Source organism: Haematobia irritans, chromosome 5, assembly GCF_050003625.1.
Source record: "Haematobia irritans isolate KBUSLIRL chromosome 5, ASM5000362v1, whole genome shotgun sequence".
In the NCBI taxonomy this organism is placed as follows: Eukaryota; Metazoa; Arthropoda; class Insecta; order Diptera; family Muscidae; genus Haematobia; species Haematobia irritans.
The window spans coordinates 132,032,133-132,047,638 of NC_134401.1; the positions used below are offsets into that span (position 1 = coordinate 132,032,133).

At 34.6% G+C, this 15,506-nt stretch overlaps 1 protein-coding gene across 2 annotated transcripts in view; it reads left to right on the forward strand.

The window, feature by feature from the left end:
• The first annotated feature begins 1,150 nt into the window (after positions 1–1,150).
• The window catches only part of DAT (Sodium-dependent dopamine transporter), a 62,714-nt gene continuing 48,358 nt past the window's right edge, over positions 1,151–15,506 (forward strand). The window contains exon 1 of one of the 2 annotated variants that reach the window (XM_075312075.1): positions 1,151–1,262. Coding sequence is in view for 1 of the 2 variants with exons in the window: in XM_075312074.1 (XP_075168189.1) it covers positions 8,786–8,825 (40 nt within the window). In the remaining variant the exon portion in view is untranslated. Of the gene's footprint in view, positions 1,263–8,551; positions 8,826–15,506 lie in introns of those variants that run through there. The other variant, XM_075312074.1, reaches the window with a different exon arrangement.

Consider the following 15,506-nt stretch of genomic DNA (forward strand, 5'->3'; position numbering starts at 1 on the left):
AAAAGTATGAAAAAACCAAGTAACTAAAAATTTAATTAAAAGAACTTCCTGGTTAGTTAAAATAAAGAACATCATTGGGAGTTGTGATTTGGAAGAACTTCCAAATTTTTATGCTGGGCAATTGGCGCCTTAAAAATATATCCACACAAAGAAAATTTCATTAACATTTTTTACTACCAGTGTATGCCCTAAGGTGAAACATAATATGTTTGAACAAAACAAACAATATTTTGTTTGGACCAATCCTGAAAATATATATGCTTGGAGCAAAATCTTTTTGGGGTTATGTTACAGAAGCGATTTTTTTAGGGTGTACAAACCCTCGTAAGAAGCAATAAAATAAATTGTTGTTGGTCTAAAATTTTTCCGAAGAAAGAATTATTTTTTGTGTGTAGCAAATTGAACTCGAGTTCAAAAAGGTGTAAAACGCAACTTATGCATTACTAAAAAGCTCTTCTAAAGCTGTTTTTAAAGCTCATACAATAAAATATTACCCAGATTCACCCTGTCTTATTTAGTATGTACGTATCTATGTATGTGTGTTTGTTAGATTACTTAGTTTACAATAATTTTAGTTTGTACCCAACAGTGTAAGAAACAAATAAAAACACCGACTAATTTATGTATTTAGGTTCTTTTATATATTTTTTCCATATTATATTTAATATATCTATATAAATTATCCATCAAATATTAGACGCCTTGCATTCGTTCTTTGCTTCTTTGCATTGAAGCGCATGCGCTACAAGCCCTCTTCAATGGATGTGATGATAAACAAGAAACAAAAACAACTTCAATTGCAACAGGCATTTGCCATAGACACTTGGTCCTCAAACAGTATAAAAGGACGAGATTTTTGGAAAATTCACGCATTCGTTTAACTGTTATCGTTGTTTTCAAATCATAGTTTTAATCTAAAATAAATAACTCTTTGGAAAATAAAGTGTTTAAGTGTAAAAAAAAAATTAATAAATATAGATAATTGTGTAACTATAGTTGGTGTTGAATTCTGTTTTTGTTAAAAGCCAAAAACTAAATTTTTGTAATATTAAAGAATAAAAGTTTTAAAGTTTGTTTTTGTAATAGTTCTTTTGCTAATGTTTGTGAAAGTTTTTAATTAGTTTAAACAATTTGATAATATACATCAATTAGTTGCCAAAGACCATTTAAATTTTTTTCTTATTTGAACATTTGATTTACTTTGGCTGGGTGTTCTAGCTAGCATGATTCGAGAATAGTGTTAACTTTTTAGAAATTTCAAGGTAATTATTAAATAGTTTTAATGTTTTTTTTTAATATATATAAATATAAAAAATACACTCAAAAAAAGCGAACCCTCTATTTCACTAAAGCCAATTTAATTCTATTTTAGTTCATGTAATTATCATATTTGCAGAAAGTTTCCTTAACTTTAATAATTTTTTGAGTACGTTAGTTAAACGAACTAAAAAATGGAGAAAAAATATACACAAATGAAGCATAACGATTTACAAAATGCATACTTCTCACAAAATAATTCATTATTTCTTTAAATTTGTAAATTTTATTACAAATGCTGCCATCTTGAACTTCGTATGACACTATAGACATTCTTGCAATCTTTAACTCAAATTGTTTCCTTCAAACTATAAAATTTTCTTTAACAACTGAAAAAAAAATAATTGTGTTCAAAAATTTTCTTGAATTTGTCGGAAAAAATTTACTTATTTTTGTGATATCGGCGTGATATCAGCGTTTGTAATGCCGTTTAGTTAAAATGTTCAAAAAATAATTTAAATTTTCTAAAGTTAACAAAAATTTTTCTTCCTGATGTTCATAATATTTCTGCTCGAAATTATTATATTTAAATTTCCGCTTCAAATTGAAGTAGAAAATTTAAAATTTCAATAAGACAAAAAATTTTTTGGAAAATTTTATTTGGAGTTTTCCTACAAAATCAAGTATGTTATTATAAAAAAAAAACGAATTGTGCTCATTTTTAATAACCACGACCACTTCAAATTTATATTGAAGTTTGAAATACTACGCGCAAGCAAAATATATAATTGGATTTAAACACGAAGTTAACTCATCCAATTCATTTTTAATTAAAATCGCTTCAATATTGATATTAATCAAAAGCGTCAAATGAAAAATTTATTTAAAACCAAAGCATTCATTGTTTTTGTTTTAGTTTATAGTATATATAGTAGTTTATAAAAATAACAAGTATATACGGCCGTAAGATCGGCCAGACCGAAGTTTATGTACCCTCCACCATGGATTGCGTAGAAACTTATACTGAAGACTTGCCGATGGCAAGGTATCTTAAAACTTCCTAACACCGTAATATATACCACATAGTCCATACGTGGCATATATTAAACTAAAAAAGGCCTATTAAATACGTATATATTTAAGTTTCTATAGAAATAAAATTTTGACAAAATAAAATTTTGACAACATTTTCTATAGAAGTAAAATTTGGAAAAAATTTTCTATAGAAATAAAATTTGGATAAAATTTTCTATAGACATAAAATTCTGACAAAATTTTCTATAGAAATAAAATTTTGACAAAATGTTCTATAAAAATAAAATTTTGACAAAATTTTCTATAGAAATAAAATTTTGACAAAATTTTCTATAGAAATAACACTTTGACAATGTTCTCTATTAAAATAAAATTTTGGTACATTATTTTTGGCCCGAGTGGCAACCATGATTATGAACCGATAAGGACCAATTTTTGTGTGATTGGGGATCGCCTATATATAACTATAGACCGAAAATCTGGGGACCGATTTATATGGGGGCTATATATAATTATGGACCGATATGGACCAATTCTTGCATGGTTGTTAGAGACCATATACTAACACCACGTACCCAATTTCAACCGGATCGGATGACTTTTGCTCCTCTAAGATGCTCCGGAGGTCAAATCTGGGGATCGGTTTATATGGGGGCTATTATGGACCGATGTGGACCAATTTTTGCATGGTCATTAGAGAACATATACCAACACCATGTACCAAATTTCAGCCGGATCGGATGAAATTTGATTCTCTTAGAGGCACCGCAAGCCAAATCGGGAGATGGGTTTATATGGGGGCTATATGTAATTATGGACCGATATGGACCAATTTTTGCACGGTTGTTAGAGACCATATACTAAAACCATGTACCAAATTTCAGCCGGATCGGATGGAATTTGCTTAGAGCAATCGCAAGCCAAATTTGGAGGTCCGTTTATATGGGGTCTATACGTAAAAGTGGACCAATATGGACCAATTTTTGCATGGTTGTTAGAGACGATATACCAACACCATGTACCAAATTTCAGCCGGATCAGATGAAATTTGCTTCTCTTAGAGCAATCGCAACCCAAATTTGGGGGTCCTTTTATATGGGGGCTATACGTAAAAGTTGACCGATATGGCCCATTTTCAATACCATCCGACCTACATCAATAACAACTACTTGTGCCAAGTTTCAAGTCGATAACTTGTTTCGTTCGGAAGTTAGCGTGATTTCAACAGACGGACGGACGGACATGCTCAGATCGACTCAGAATTTCACCACGACCCAGAATATATATACTTTATAGGGTCTTAGAGCAATATTTCGATGTGTTATAAACGGAATGACAAAGTTAATATACCCCCATCCTATGGTGGAGGGTATAACAATTTTTGAATGAATCATTCTCAAAAAAAAAAAAAAATCTTTGACTATATTTAATGTTTTTATACCCACCACCATAGAATGGTGATGGGGGTATAATAAGTTTGTCATTCCGTGTGTAACACATTGAAATATTGATTTCCGACTATATAAAGTATATATATTCTTGATCAGAGAGAAATTCTAAGACGGCGTAAGCATGTCCGTCTGTCCGTCTGTCTGTCTGTCTGTTGTAATCACGCTACAGCCTTCCATAATGGCGCTATCGTCCTGAAATTTGGCACAGATTCGTTTTTTGTTTGCAGGCAGGTCAAGTTCGAAGATGGGCTATATCGGTCCAAGTTTTTATATAGTCCCCATATAAACCGACTTCCCGATTTGGGGTCTTGGGCTAATAAAAACCATAGTTTTTTATCCAATTTGCCTGAAATTGAAAATCTACAGGTACTTGAGGACCATAAAAAGGTGTACCGAAAATAGTGCCCATCGGTCCATGTTTTAGTATAGCCCCCATATAGACCGATCTCCCGATTTTGCTTCTTGGGCTTCTAGAAACTGTATTTACTATCCGATTTGACTGAAAGTGGAAATCTAGACGTATTTTGGGACCATAAAGAGGTGTGTCGAAAATGGTCCTTATCGCTCCATGTTTTGGTATAGCCCCCATATAGGCCGATCTCCCGATTTTGCTTCTTGGGCGTCTAGAAACTCTATTTTCTATCCGATTTGACTGAAATTGAAAATCTAGAGGTATCTTAGGACCATAAAGAGGTGTGTCGAAAATGGTCCATGTTTTGGTATAGCCCCCATATAGACCGATCTCCCGATTTTGCTTCTTGGGCGTCTAGAAACTCTATTTTCTATCCGATTTGCCTGAAATTGGAAATCTAAAGGTATTTTAGGACCATAAAGTGGTGTGTCGAAAATGGTCCATATCGGTATAGCCGCCATATAGACCAATCTCCCGATTTTTATTCTTAGGCTTCTATAAACTGTATTTATTACCCGATTTTCCTGAAATTGGAAACCTAGAGGTATTTTGGGACCACAAATAGGTGTGCCGAAATTGAGGTGTATCGGTCCATTTTTTGGTATAACCCCCATATATATATGCCGATTTTACTTCTTGGGCGTCTAGAGACTATATTTTCTAGCCGATTTGCTTGAAATGTCGCTAATAGGTGTGTCGCAAATGGTGCCTATCGGTCCATGTTTTGGTATAGCCGCCATATATACCCATCTCTCGACTTTATTTCTGGGGCTTCTAGAATCCGTAGTTTTTATCCAATTTGACGGAAATTAGAAATCTAGAGGTATTTTAGGACCATAAAGAGGTGTGTCGAAAATGGTCCGTATCGGTTTATGTATTGGTATAGCCCCTATATAGTCTGATTTCCCGATTTTACTTCTTGGGCTTCTAGAATTCGTGTTTTCACCCAATTCGTCTGAAAGTGGAATTCTAGAGGTATTTGAGGAACATTAGTCCATTGGAGTATTGGTCCATGTTTTGGTATATCCCCCATATAGACCTAACTCCAGAATTTATTTCTAGGAATTCTGGAATCCGGCTGACCACAAATAGGTCAGCCGAATATGATGTGTGTCGACCCATGTTTCAGTATAGCCTCCACATAGACCGATCTCCAGATTTAACTACTTGGGCTTCTAGAAACCGTAGTTTTTATCCGATTTGCACAAAAATGTAAATATACTGAAATCTTAGACTAAAAAATCTGTATCGCATTTATTTTTACCGGTCCGTTTGGTAAGGCATCGATATAGACCGATTTAACTTCTTGGGGGTACACACACAGAAAAAATATTTTCCTCCGGAATGAAATTTTAGACAAACGAAATTCCCCTTTCGTATAAAGTATTTTCGTTTAGAGCAAACTAGTCCGAATTGTTGATTCATGCGATTCAACGATTGTCTCTAAAATTTGTGTCAAAAGAAAACTTTGCTTGTCTAAAATTTCGTTCCTCAGAAAAGAAAACACTTCTTTCAGGGTATAACAGGCGCACTGATCATGAGAATTGCTTGAAATTGAAAGTAAAATTTCCAGATTTTACTCATCGTATTCATTTAAATAATGTCGTAAAAAATCTACATATTTAAGATTTAAAATCAAGGCGTTATTTCATCATATACACGATATGTTTATGATTTCTCTAAACCTCAGAAAAAAAATTGATATAGTCTTCATAGGTAGAATCGGGTTGAACTGATTTGCTTGGGAGAAAATTTGTCATCAAATTCCTATGTCTAAGAATAGCTCTTTGAGTCTGATCTTCAAAATTTCCAGCAAAAAAAGCGTAACAAAAAAAAAACAATGAACATTTCGTCCAAACACCAATCAATTTTTCAGCAGTGGATTATCTGCCCGGTGACATTTCTGAGTGTTTCAAAGTGGTTTCACCGCAATGTGGAACGCCTTTCGGACTCGGCTACAAAAGTTAGGTCTCTTGTCATTGAGCTTAACATAGAATCGGGCAGCACTTTGTGGCATCAAAATGGACTGAACAGTCTAAGTGAGCCTGACGTAACCTATATGGGCTTGCCATAGAGCGGATGTCATGTTTTTAAGCATCCGCCCCATTGATTTCGTTTTAAAGGGTGATATGGTCAAAATTTGGTCAATATAAACTTGACATATTTCTTTCAATTTTGCATCTAAAAAACCTGAACACCCCTCATTTTGAAGGTGTGTGTGTATAATGTTGCTCCTATTTTGATTTTGGAATTCACTCTTCAGTTGTCAAAATGCCGTCCAAGCAAGAAGAGCAGCGTATCAAAATTTTGCTCGCGCATCGCGAAAATCCGAGCTACTCGCACGCAAAGCTGGCAAAATCGCTAAAAGTTGCCAACTCAACCGTTACAAATGTAATTGAAGTGTTTGTGGAACGTTTGTCGACAGCCAGGAAGTCTGGATCGGGGGGAAATCGAAAACCGGAAGCCGCTGAGACGACAAAGAGAGTTTCCGGAAGTTTCAAGCGAAACCCTAACCTCTCTCTCCGAGATGCTGGGTGTATCGTCTACAACCGTGTATCGAGCCAAAAAACGAGCCTGACTATCGACTTGCAAGAAGGTAGTGACTCCAAATCGCGATGATAAACAAAATACGACAACCAAAGCGCGATCCCGGAGGCTGTACACGACGATGCTGACGAAGTTTGACTGCGTGGTAATGGACGACGAAACCTACGTCAAAGCCGACTACAAGCAGCTTCCGGGACAGGAGTTTTATACGGCAAAAGGAAGGGGAAAGTAGCAGATATTTTCAAGCACATAAAACTGTCAAAGTTCGCAAAGAAATATCTGGTTTGGCAAGCCATCTGTACCTGTATGGGCTTGCCAGCAGCATTTTCATAGCTTCCGGGACTGTCAACCAAGAAATTTACGTGAAAGAGTGTTTGAATAAACGTCTGCTGCCTTTCCTGAAGAAGCACGGTTGTTCCGTACTGCTTTGGCCGGATTTGGCATCTTGACATTACGGTAAGAAGGCCATGGAGTGGTACGCCGCCAACAACGTGCAGGTGGTTCCCAAGGACATGAACCCTCCCAACACGCCAGAGCTCCGCCCAATTGAGAAATACTGGGCTATTGTCAAGCGGAACCTAAAGAAGACCAAAAAAACTGCTAAGGACGAGTAACAGTTCAAGGCAAACTGGCTTTCTGCGGCGAAGAAGGTGGACAAGGTGGCTGTAAAAGATCTGATGGCAGGGATCAAGCGTGAGGCCCGGCAATTCGGATTTGGAAAAGCGAAAGCCTAACTGAATATTTTTCCTGAATTTTATACTAATTGAACTTGAAAAAGAAATTTAATTTGATTTTTTAAATAAACGATTTCACCGATTTACACGCGTTTTCCCTTGACCAAATTTTGACCGTATCACCCTTTAATTCTCCAGATGCGATGTTATTTCAGTATTCCGGATATCGTTTTCAAAAATAAGGAAAAACTAAAAAAAATACTTTTTCGTTACACTTTTGAATTTTTTTTGGAAATTTCCATTATTTTTTTTTTGTCCTTACTATGTTTTATTTCAAAATATTTATAATTTTTGCGAAAATTGCGTAAAACAAATGATTTTTTATATCACTATTCTTGTCAAGTGAAAATTGGGTCAATCTTTAGAAGAGTAATGATTTAGGAAAAACTACAAATTTGTTTTCCTAGGTTATTAATTATTTTCTCTAGCATAACCTAGCGCTTAAAATCAATGGTAAGGGGTACGGACTCATCATTCTTACTCATCATATTATTAGGAATGCCTCTTGAAAAGATTGCATCACTTAAAAACACTTTTAACTAAATAAAAAAACGAAAGAAAAAATGTATACCTAAAACAATTTTCTCATATAATTTCATTTTAATCGAATTACAACAAAGTTCAAACGTTTTTCATATTTCTTTTACTGGTTTTCCAACCATTCTTTCACTTTTCTAACTCAATTTTAACAAAGACAAAAATTAGAAGACTTTTCAACAGCGATTGCTGTAAAAGGTCTATTATCTTTCTGCTATCTTCAGAGCATCATAACGCCCTTGTTTCAATCATGGTAACTATTTTGAATTCGATACAGAAACAGCGGCGACGGTCGCAGAAGCAGCAGCAGCAGCCATCGAATCAATGCAACAAGTCAATTCCATAAAAACGAAAAAATTAAAACAAGTTAAGAGAATAATACTTGGCCCAGACTGTTAAGGTTCCTGAAGCAACCAGACTATTTTACCTTTCAGCCAGCCGAACAGCAGAAGGTGTCCACACAACCACTAATGGACGTTTTTTAGCTTTTATGATTTTTATATCGCTGCAGCAGCAGCACAGACAACGTTATGGTCTACTCGAACTGTTTTTTAAATTTTAGTTGAGTTCGGCTTGATGAGCAACAAAGATGTTGAAAATTAAAACAAAAAAATAATAACGCGGGTGTGTTGTTTTTAAATGCAATTAAAAAGTATCTTTAAGAGGAGTGTATACAAAATAAAAATTGTAATAATTCATGATAATTATGAAGAGTAAAATTTAGAATTTTTATATATAAAATTGAAACAAAAAAAATATTAAAATAAAATTGAGTGGAACTTATCTAATAGATTGATAATTTAGAAAAAAATATGGATCAAAAATGTTATTCCTGTCTTCAGACAGAATCAGGTAATCACAAAAAATTATACAGTAAAAGAAGTGAATAATTTTTCTAAAACAATTTTATGACGAATTGAATAGGAGTGAAATAAAAATTGAAGACAAATAAAAAATAATTAATCCGAATTATTTATTAAGAGTTTTATATGTTTTTTTTTGTTTACTTCTTCAAAAAGACGAAAAAATACACTGAAGAAAATATTGAACTGAGATTAAAGATTATGCAACCCAAACTTTATTACACACAATTTACACAATATTAAGGAACGTTTAGATTAGGCATAGTGGAAGCCTGTTATTTCAGGCTCACTTAAATTATTCACTTCATTTTGATAACTCAAAGGGACCTCCTTTTTATAGCGGAGACCGATCGATCGATGAAACTACTTCAGAACATTCAGAAATGTAAAAAATTCAAATAAAACTTTTTGAGCAAATGAGAGTTGTACTGGTTAACGACAGGTACTCTCCAGTTCCCTTCATTGGGCAAATTACTAATTGCAATTATTATACATTACACTTTTCGACTAATGAAAAATAACTTAAAAACTACAGGGTGACTGGTATGTAATGCTACAATGAAAATCAATATATCTTTTTTCATATTATAATTCAAAACCAAATTTACTACCATTGATTCGAATTCTTGCCGAAAAATCACGACATGTGGCTCAGCGGTATTTGGGCCCATTCCCGATGAAGCGCTTTGGTATTTAATAGTGCCAATTTTACAGACCTCAGATACAAGTTTCTATTAAATTTGAGTTTTGCGTTCTTGATATTACGAAACAAATTTGAGTTTATATGTTTTTTTGTACTATTTTCTTCATGTTATATTAAAGTTAACGACAACTTAAATGTACAAATTCAGACTCGACCTCCTCATGTAGAAAATATACTATGTATCTTATAAAAACTTTTTTAAAATATAGTGCTGGAAGACATGTGCTATTGTTGAATGCATTTTATCATTGCAGTGATAAAACATGTAAATATACCCATTTTTAAGCGAATCACTTAAATATAAGGACAAAACGAACTCAGTGAAATGTTTACATTTGGGCAAGGAAAACTCTTTATATCAGAGTTTATGAGTGTTCTCTGCTACCTAAAATTCGCATTCGTATTTTAAGGACATGAAATCTTTGGCCTCACAATATTTTTTAAGTGTACTCTCGAAAGTGCCCCAGGCTCAAAAGCTCAACAGATTGAGATCCGGAGATTTTGGTACCTATTGTGTGGTAGAAGTGAAGCGAGGAACCTCCTCTTTTTAAGCCATTCTTGGTTAACGCGTGCTGTATGCGATAGTGTTGAGTCCTGTTGCAATGTCCATGGTCTGCGATCGAAATGTTTGTCAGCCTAAGGCTTCGATACTGTCTTTAAATTTTCCCGATAATATGACCTCCTCACGATAGATGAATACGAGCGGGGGCCGACCATCGACCTGGCAAGCGAACCTTTTTTTTTGCATATGCGAGCCCTTTTTGGAACTTCAATGGCTTAAGTCCACGCTCATTTTTCAATATCTGTTGCATCCGTTCTCGCAACATTTGCAGCTCACGAGTATTTTTCTACTACTTCGGAGTGGATTTCGGTCAAATCTGTTCTTCATTTTTCTGATAATTTCTGGTGTTGTTAAAGGGTGATACGGTCAAAATTTGGTCAAGGGAAAACGCGTGTAAATCGGTGAAATCGTTTATTTAAAAAATCAAATTAAATTTATTTTTCAAGTTCAATTAGTATAAAATTCAGGAAAAATATTCAGTTAGGCTTTCGCTTTTCCAAATCCGAATTGCCGGGCCTCACGCTTGACACCTGCCATCAGATTTTGTACAGCCAGCTTATCCACCTTCTTCGCCGCAGAAAGCCAGTTTGCCTTGAACTGCTGCTCGTCCTTAGCAGTTTTTTTGGTCTTCTTTAGGTTCCGCTTGACAATAGCCCAGTATTTCTCAATTGGGCGGAGCTCTGGCGTGTTGGGAGGGTTCTTGTCCTTGGGAACCACCTGCACGTTGTTGGCGGCGTACCACTCCATGGCCTTTTTACCGTAATGGCAAAAACAGTACGGAACAACCGTGTTTCTTCAGGAAAGGCAGCAGACGTTTATTCAAACACTCTTTCACGTAAATTTCTTGGTTGACAGTCCCGGAAGCTATGAAAATGCTGCTTTTCAAGCCACAGGTACAGATGGCTTGCCAAACCAGATATTTCTTTGCGAACTTTGACAGTTTTATATGCTTGAAAATATCTGCTACCATTCCCCTTCCTTTTGCCGTATAAAACTCCTGTCCCGGAAGCTGCTTGTAGTCGGCTTTGACGTAGGTTTCGTCGTCCATTACCACGCAGTCAAACTTCGTCAGCATCGTCGTGTACAGCCTCCGGGATCGCGCTTTAGCAGTCGTATTTTGTTTATCATCGCGATTTGGAGTCACTACCTTCTTGTAAGTCGATAGGCCAGCTCGATGCACGGTTGTAGACGATACACCCAGCTTATTTGCGGCATCTCGGAGACAGAGGTTAGGGTTTCGCTTGAAACTACCGGCAACTCTCTTTGTCAGACTTCCTGGCTGTCGACAAACGTTCCCCAAACACATTAATTACAGTTGTAACGGTTGATTTGGCAACTTTTAGCGATTTTGCTAGCTTTGCGTGCGAGTAGCTCGGATTTTCGCGATGCGCGAGCAAAATTTTGATACGCTGCTCTTCTTGCTTGCACGGCATTTTGACAACTGAAGAGTGAATTCCAAAATCAAAATAGGAGCAACATTCTACACACACTCACCTTCAAAATGAGGGGTGTTCAGGTTTTTTAAATGCAAAATTGAAAGAAATACGTCAAGTTTATATTGACCAAATTTTGACCGTATCACCCTTTATATGGCGTTATTGGAGCGTTTGAACGTCGAAATCGCGGCAAAATGAAGAAGAAAAAAGTGTTGTTCCACCAAGACAACGCACCGTGCCACAAGTCATTGAGAACGATGGGAAAAATTCATGAATTGGGCTTTGAAATGCTTCCCACCCACCGTATTCTCCATTTCTGGCCCCAGCGACTTTTTCTTGTTCTCAGACCTCAAAAGGATGCTTGCAGGGAAAAAATTTGGCTGCAATGAAGAGGTTATCGCCGAAACTGAGGCCTATTTTGAGGCAAAACCGAAGGAGTACTCCCAAAATGGTATCAAAAAATTGGAAGGTCGTTATAATCGTTGTATCGCACTTGAAGGGAACTATGTTGAATTATAAAAACGAATTTTGACAAAAAAAATGTGTTTTTCTTTGTTAGACCGGGGACTTATCAGCCAACCTGTTAGAAATAATGAATCCGCATAATTTATTACTTGTTTTCTATTTATTTTTTACCCCCTCAACGAGGAATCTACACTGAAAAAAATATTAACCTAACTTATATGATTGGCAACCTAAATTTTAGGATACGCAATTTGAATCTCTTTCAAATAAAGACATTTAAATTAAATTAAGGTCCATAGTCTTTGATTTACACGTTTTTTTTTATAAAATTTTGGATACGAATCTTTGGAACTTGCGTCCCTCCGTACACTGAAACAAAGCATGACCGGTCCCAAAGATTTTTTCTGTGCACTAATGATTTGGGTATTGATTCCGAACCAACGAAGCGAAGAAATGAAGTAAGGATACTTTTAGTACACAATTCTCTTTAAAATTTGAGTTTTGCGTACTTGATTCTAGGAAACAAATTTTAATTTATTCGTTTATTTTTATTCATTTATTTTTATTCATGTTTTCTCAAATCCTTTAAAATCGTCTCAAAACTATGACGATTATTTTTAAACTCAAAAAAAAAATCTCGTGATTTAGTGAAAAAGTCAACTTTCGCAAATAATCTTTTTTGCGACATTTAATTGTCCAAAATATAAATTTTCACTTTAAACTCAAAAATAGCATATTTTCTAAGAGTTGTTCAAATGAACTTCATCGGAAGTAAAAAAAAATTGATGGAGGATCCCAGCATTTGCTTAAAAAGACATGTTTGTGGAACAACTTCCAATTTTTTTTGCTGGATTACTGACAAATTAAATTCAGAATAGCCTTCATTCAAAAAAACTTACTTGGATCCCAAAATGTTGACCTTCTCTTAAGGATTTTGGTATTGATTCCAAATCAAAGATGTGGCTTGTTTAAAAAAAAAGACAGTTTTTAAGCACAATAAAATTAAAATTATGATACATATATCATTTATCGAATTTTGATTCTCTGTTTGCGATTTATTGATAAAGTTATTCGAGTACAAATAAATGTGAATTTCAAAAAAATTAAAAAAAAAAAAAAATTTCAAAATTCTAAAAAAACTTTAAAGATGCAAAATCCTCCAAATTAAGTCTTTGTCTATATTTGAAGTTTATTTTTATAGAAAATTTTGTCAAAAGTTTATTCCCGTAGAAAATTTTGTCAAAATTTTATTTCTATAGAAAATTTTGTCAAAACTTTATTTCTATAAAAAAAATTTGACAAAATTTTATTTCTATTGAAACATTTTGGCACATTTTTAAAAGGTCGACATCTCTTCCCCTAAAATAAACAATACATAAAATTAGCCTATTTTCCATAAATTTCAAATATTGGGATCGACCTATTAAACAAGTGAAACGTACTCGAATTGTAAGATATCTTGATACGTATTAGGTGTCAGGTCGTACAAACGGAATAGCAATAGCTGGTATAAGCATCCACCCCATAGCAAAGGGTACAGTAAGTTTATTATGTAATTGGCCAAATCAAATGCAAAATTTGTAAACAATTAAATTTCTACATTGCCACAATATATTCTCTACAAAATACATATATTCCATTTTGGGGAGGGGCCCAAAATAAATCTCAACAACATCCACCAATTGTTCTTTATCCCATTTATGTCACAAACATCAACTGGACATTTTAGTCCAGAGTTGATAGTCTGAACTAGACAGATCTTTTGTTGGAGTGTGAATCCAATATTCAAGAGTACTTCATATTTATGGAAAAGTGTTTCACACATGTGACAGCCTCAACAACATCCCACATCTATTACCAGGGAAAGGGAAAATGTCATAGATGACTCAAAGTCATCCGGTTCTATTCACAAAAAAAACAAGCGTTCTAGTTACGGAGGTGGACACGACAACTTGTATGAATGACCAGCGTGCAAAGCTAAATGCAAATCTCCCAAACAAGTTGATCAACATTTTTTGTGCAGTTACTATGAATGGCGCAATAGCTGTGACGCAAATTTGTAACTGCATTCAATTTTAGACCATTCTTAAAAATAATTTGCATTAATTGTCGATAGTAAACAAAAATATAACGTAATTTAATTTGTATTGTTTAAAAGCCAAGCGGTTTATCTAATTAATATGCCAAAACTGGCCTATGATAAAATCAGAACATAAAAATTCCCTCAAGGTGATCTATAGAAAAATTTTATGGCTTCTCTCATATTCTTAAAATATATCTGAATCACGTCCCAATTCTAAATACACAATGTATTAATTAATTTAGTTAGTTTGCCGCATACTTAAGGGCATAGTTCCAATACTATATGGGCTAACACCCTCTTGCAAAATGTACGAGGGCTGGTATTTATATTTTAGGTGTATAGATGGTTTTTTTTTTTTTTAAGTTTGACTGGAAAAACTCATTTCATGGCCTTTTAGCGGTTTTTAGCCTATTTTATTTTCTGCAAGTTTCTATTAAAATATGCATTTTTTCTAAACCTTGCTGGCAGAGTAAGCTTTCTACGTATGTATTTCAAAGTGCAATCAAAATATTAACAATAATTTACGCCTGTGACTTTTAGAACGAAAAATATTTAGTTTTTTTTTCTGGATTTTTTTTATCCTGTTTTTGGGAAAATTTAGCGGTTTTTTGTGAAACAATTCTGGTAGCGTTGCCCAACACCTACCGTATATTGAAAAACTTTATACTTTATACTTATGCTGACAGAAAAAATTACGTTCGAAAATCGTGAACGGACGGTATCAAAATGAAACAAGTATATACGGCCGTAAGTTCGGCCAGGCCGAATCTTATGTACCCTCCACCATGGATTGCGTAGAAACTTCTACGAAAGACTGTCATGGACAATCGAATTACTTGGGTTGTGGTATCTTAAAACTTTTTAACGTCGTTTTCTAAATTGTGAGTTAGTCCATACGTGGTATGTATTAGACAATACATAGAGAGCCAGAATTGAAATATGGGCGTCGCTTATATGGGGGCTATATACAATTATGAACTTGATATGGACCAATTTTTGTGTGATTGGGCATCGATTTATCTGATGGCTATATCTAACTATAGACCAATATGGACCTAGTTAGGCATGGTTGTTAACGGCCATATACTAGCACAATGTACCAAATTTCAACTGACTCGTATGAAATTTGCTCGTCCAAGAGGCTCCAAAACCAAATCTCGGGATCGGTTTATATGGAGGCTATATATGATTATGGACTGATATGGACCACTTTTGGCATAGTTGTTAAATATCATATACTACCACCACGTACCAAAATTCAACCAGATCGGATGAATTTTGCTTCTCCAAAACGCACCGGAGGTCAAATCTGGGGACCGGTTTATATGGGGGCTATATAAAGGGTGATTTGTTAAGAGCTTGATAACTTTTTTTAAAAAAAAAACGCATAAAATTTGCAAAATCTCATCGGTTCTTTATTT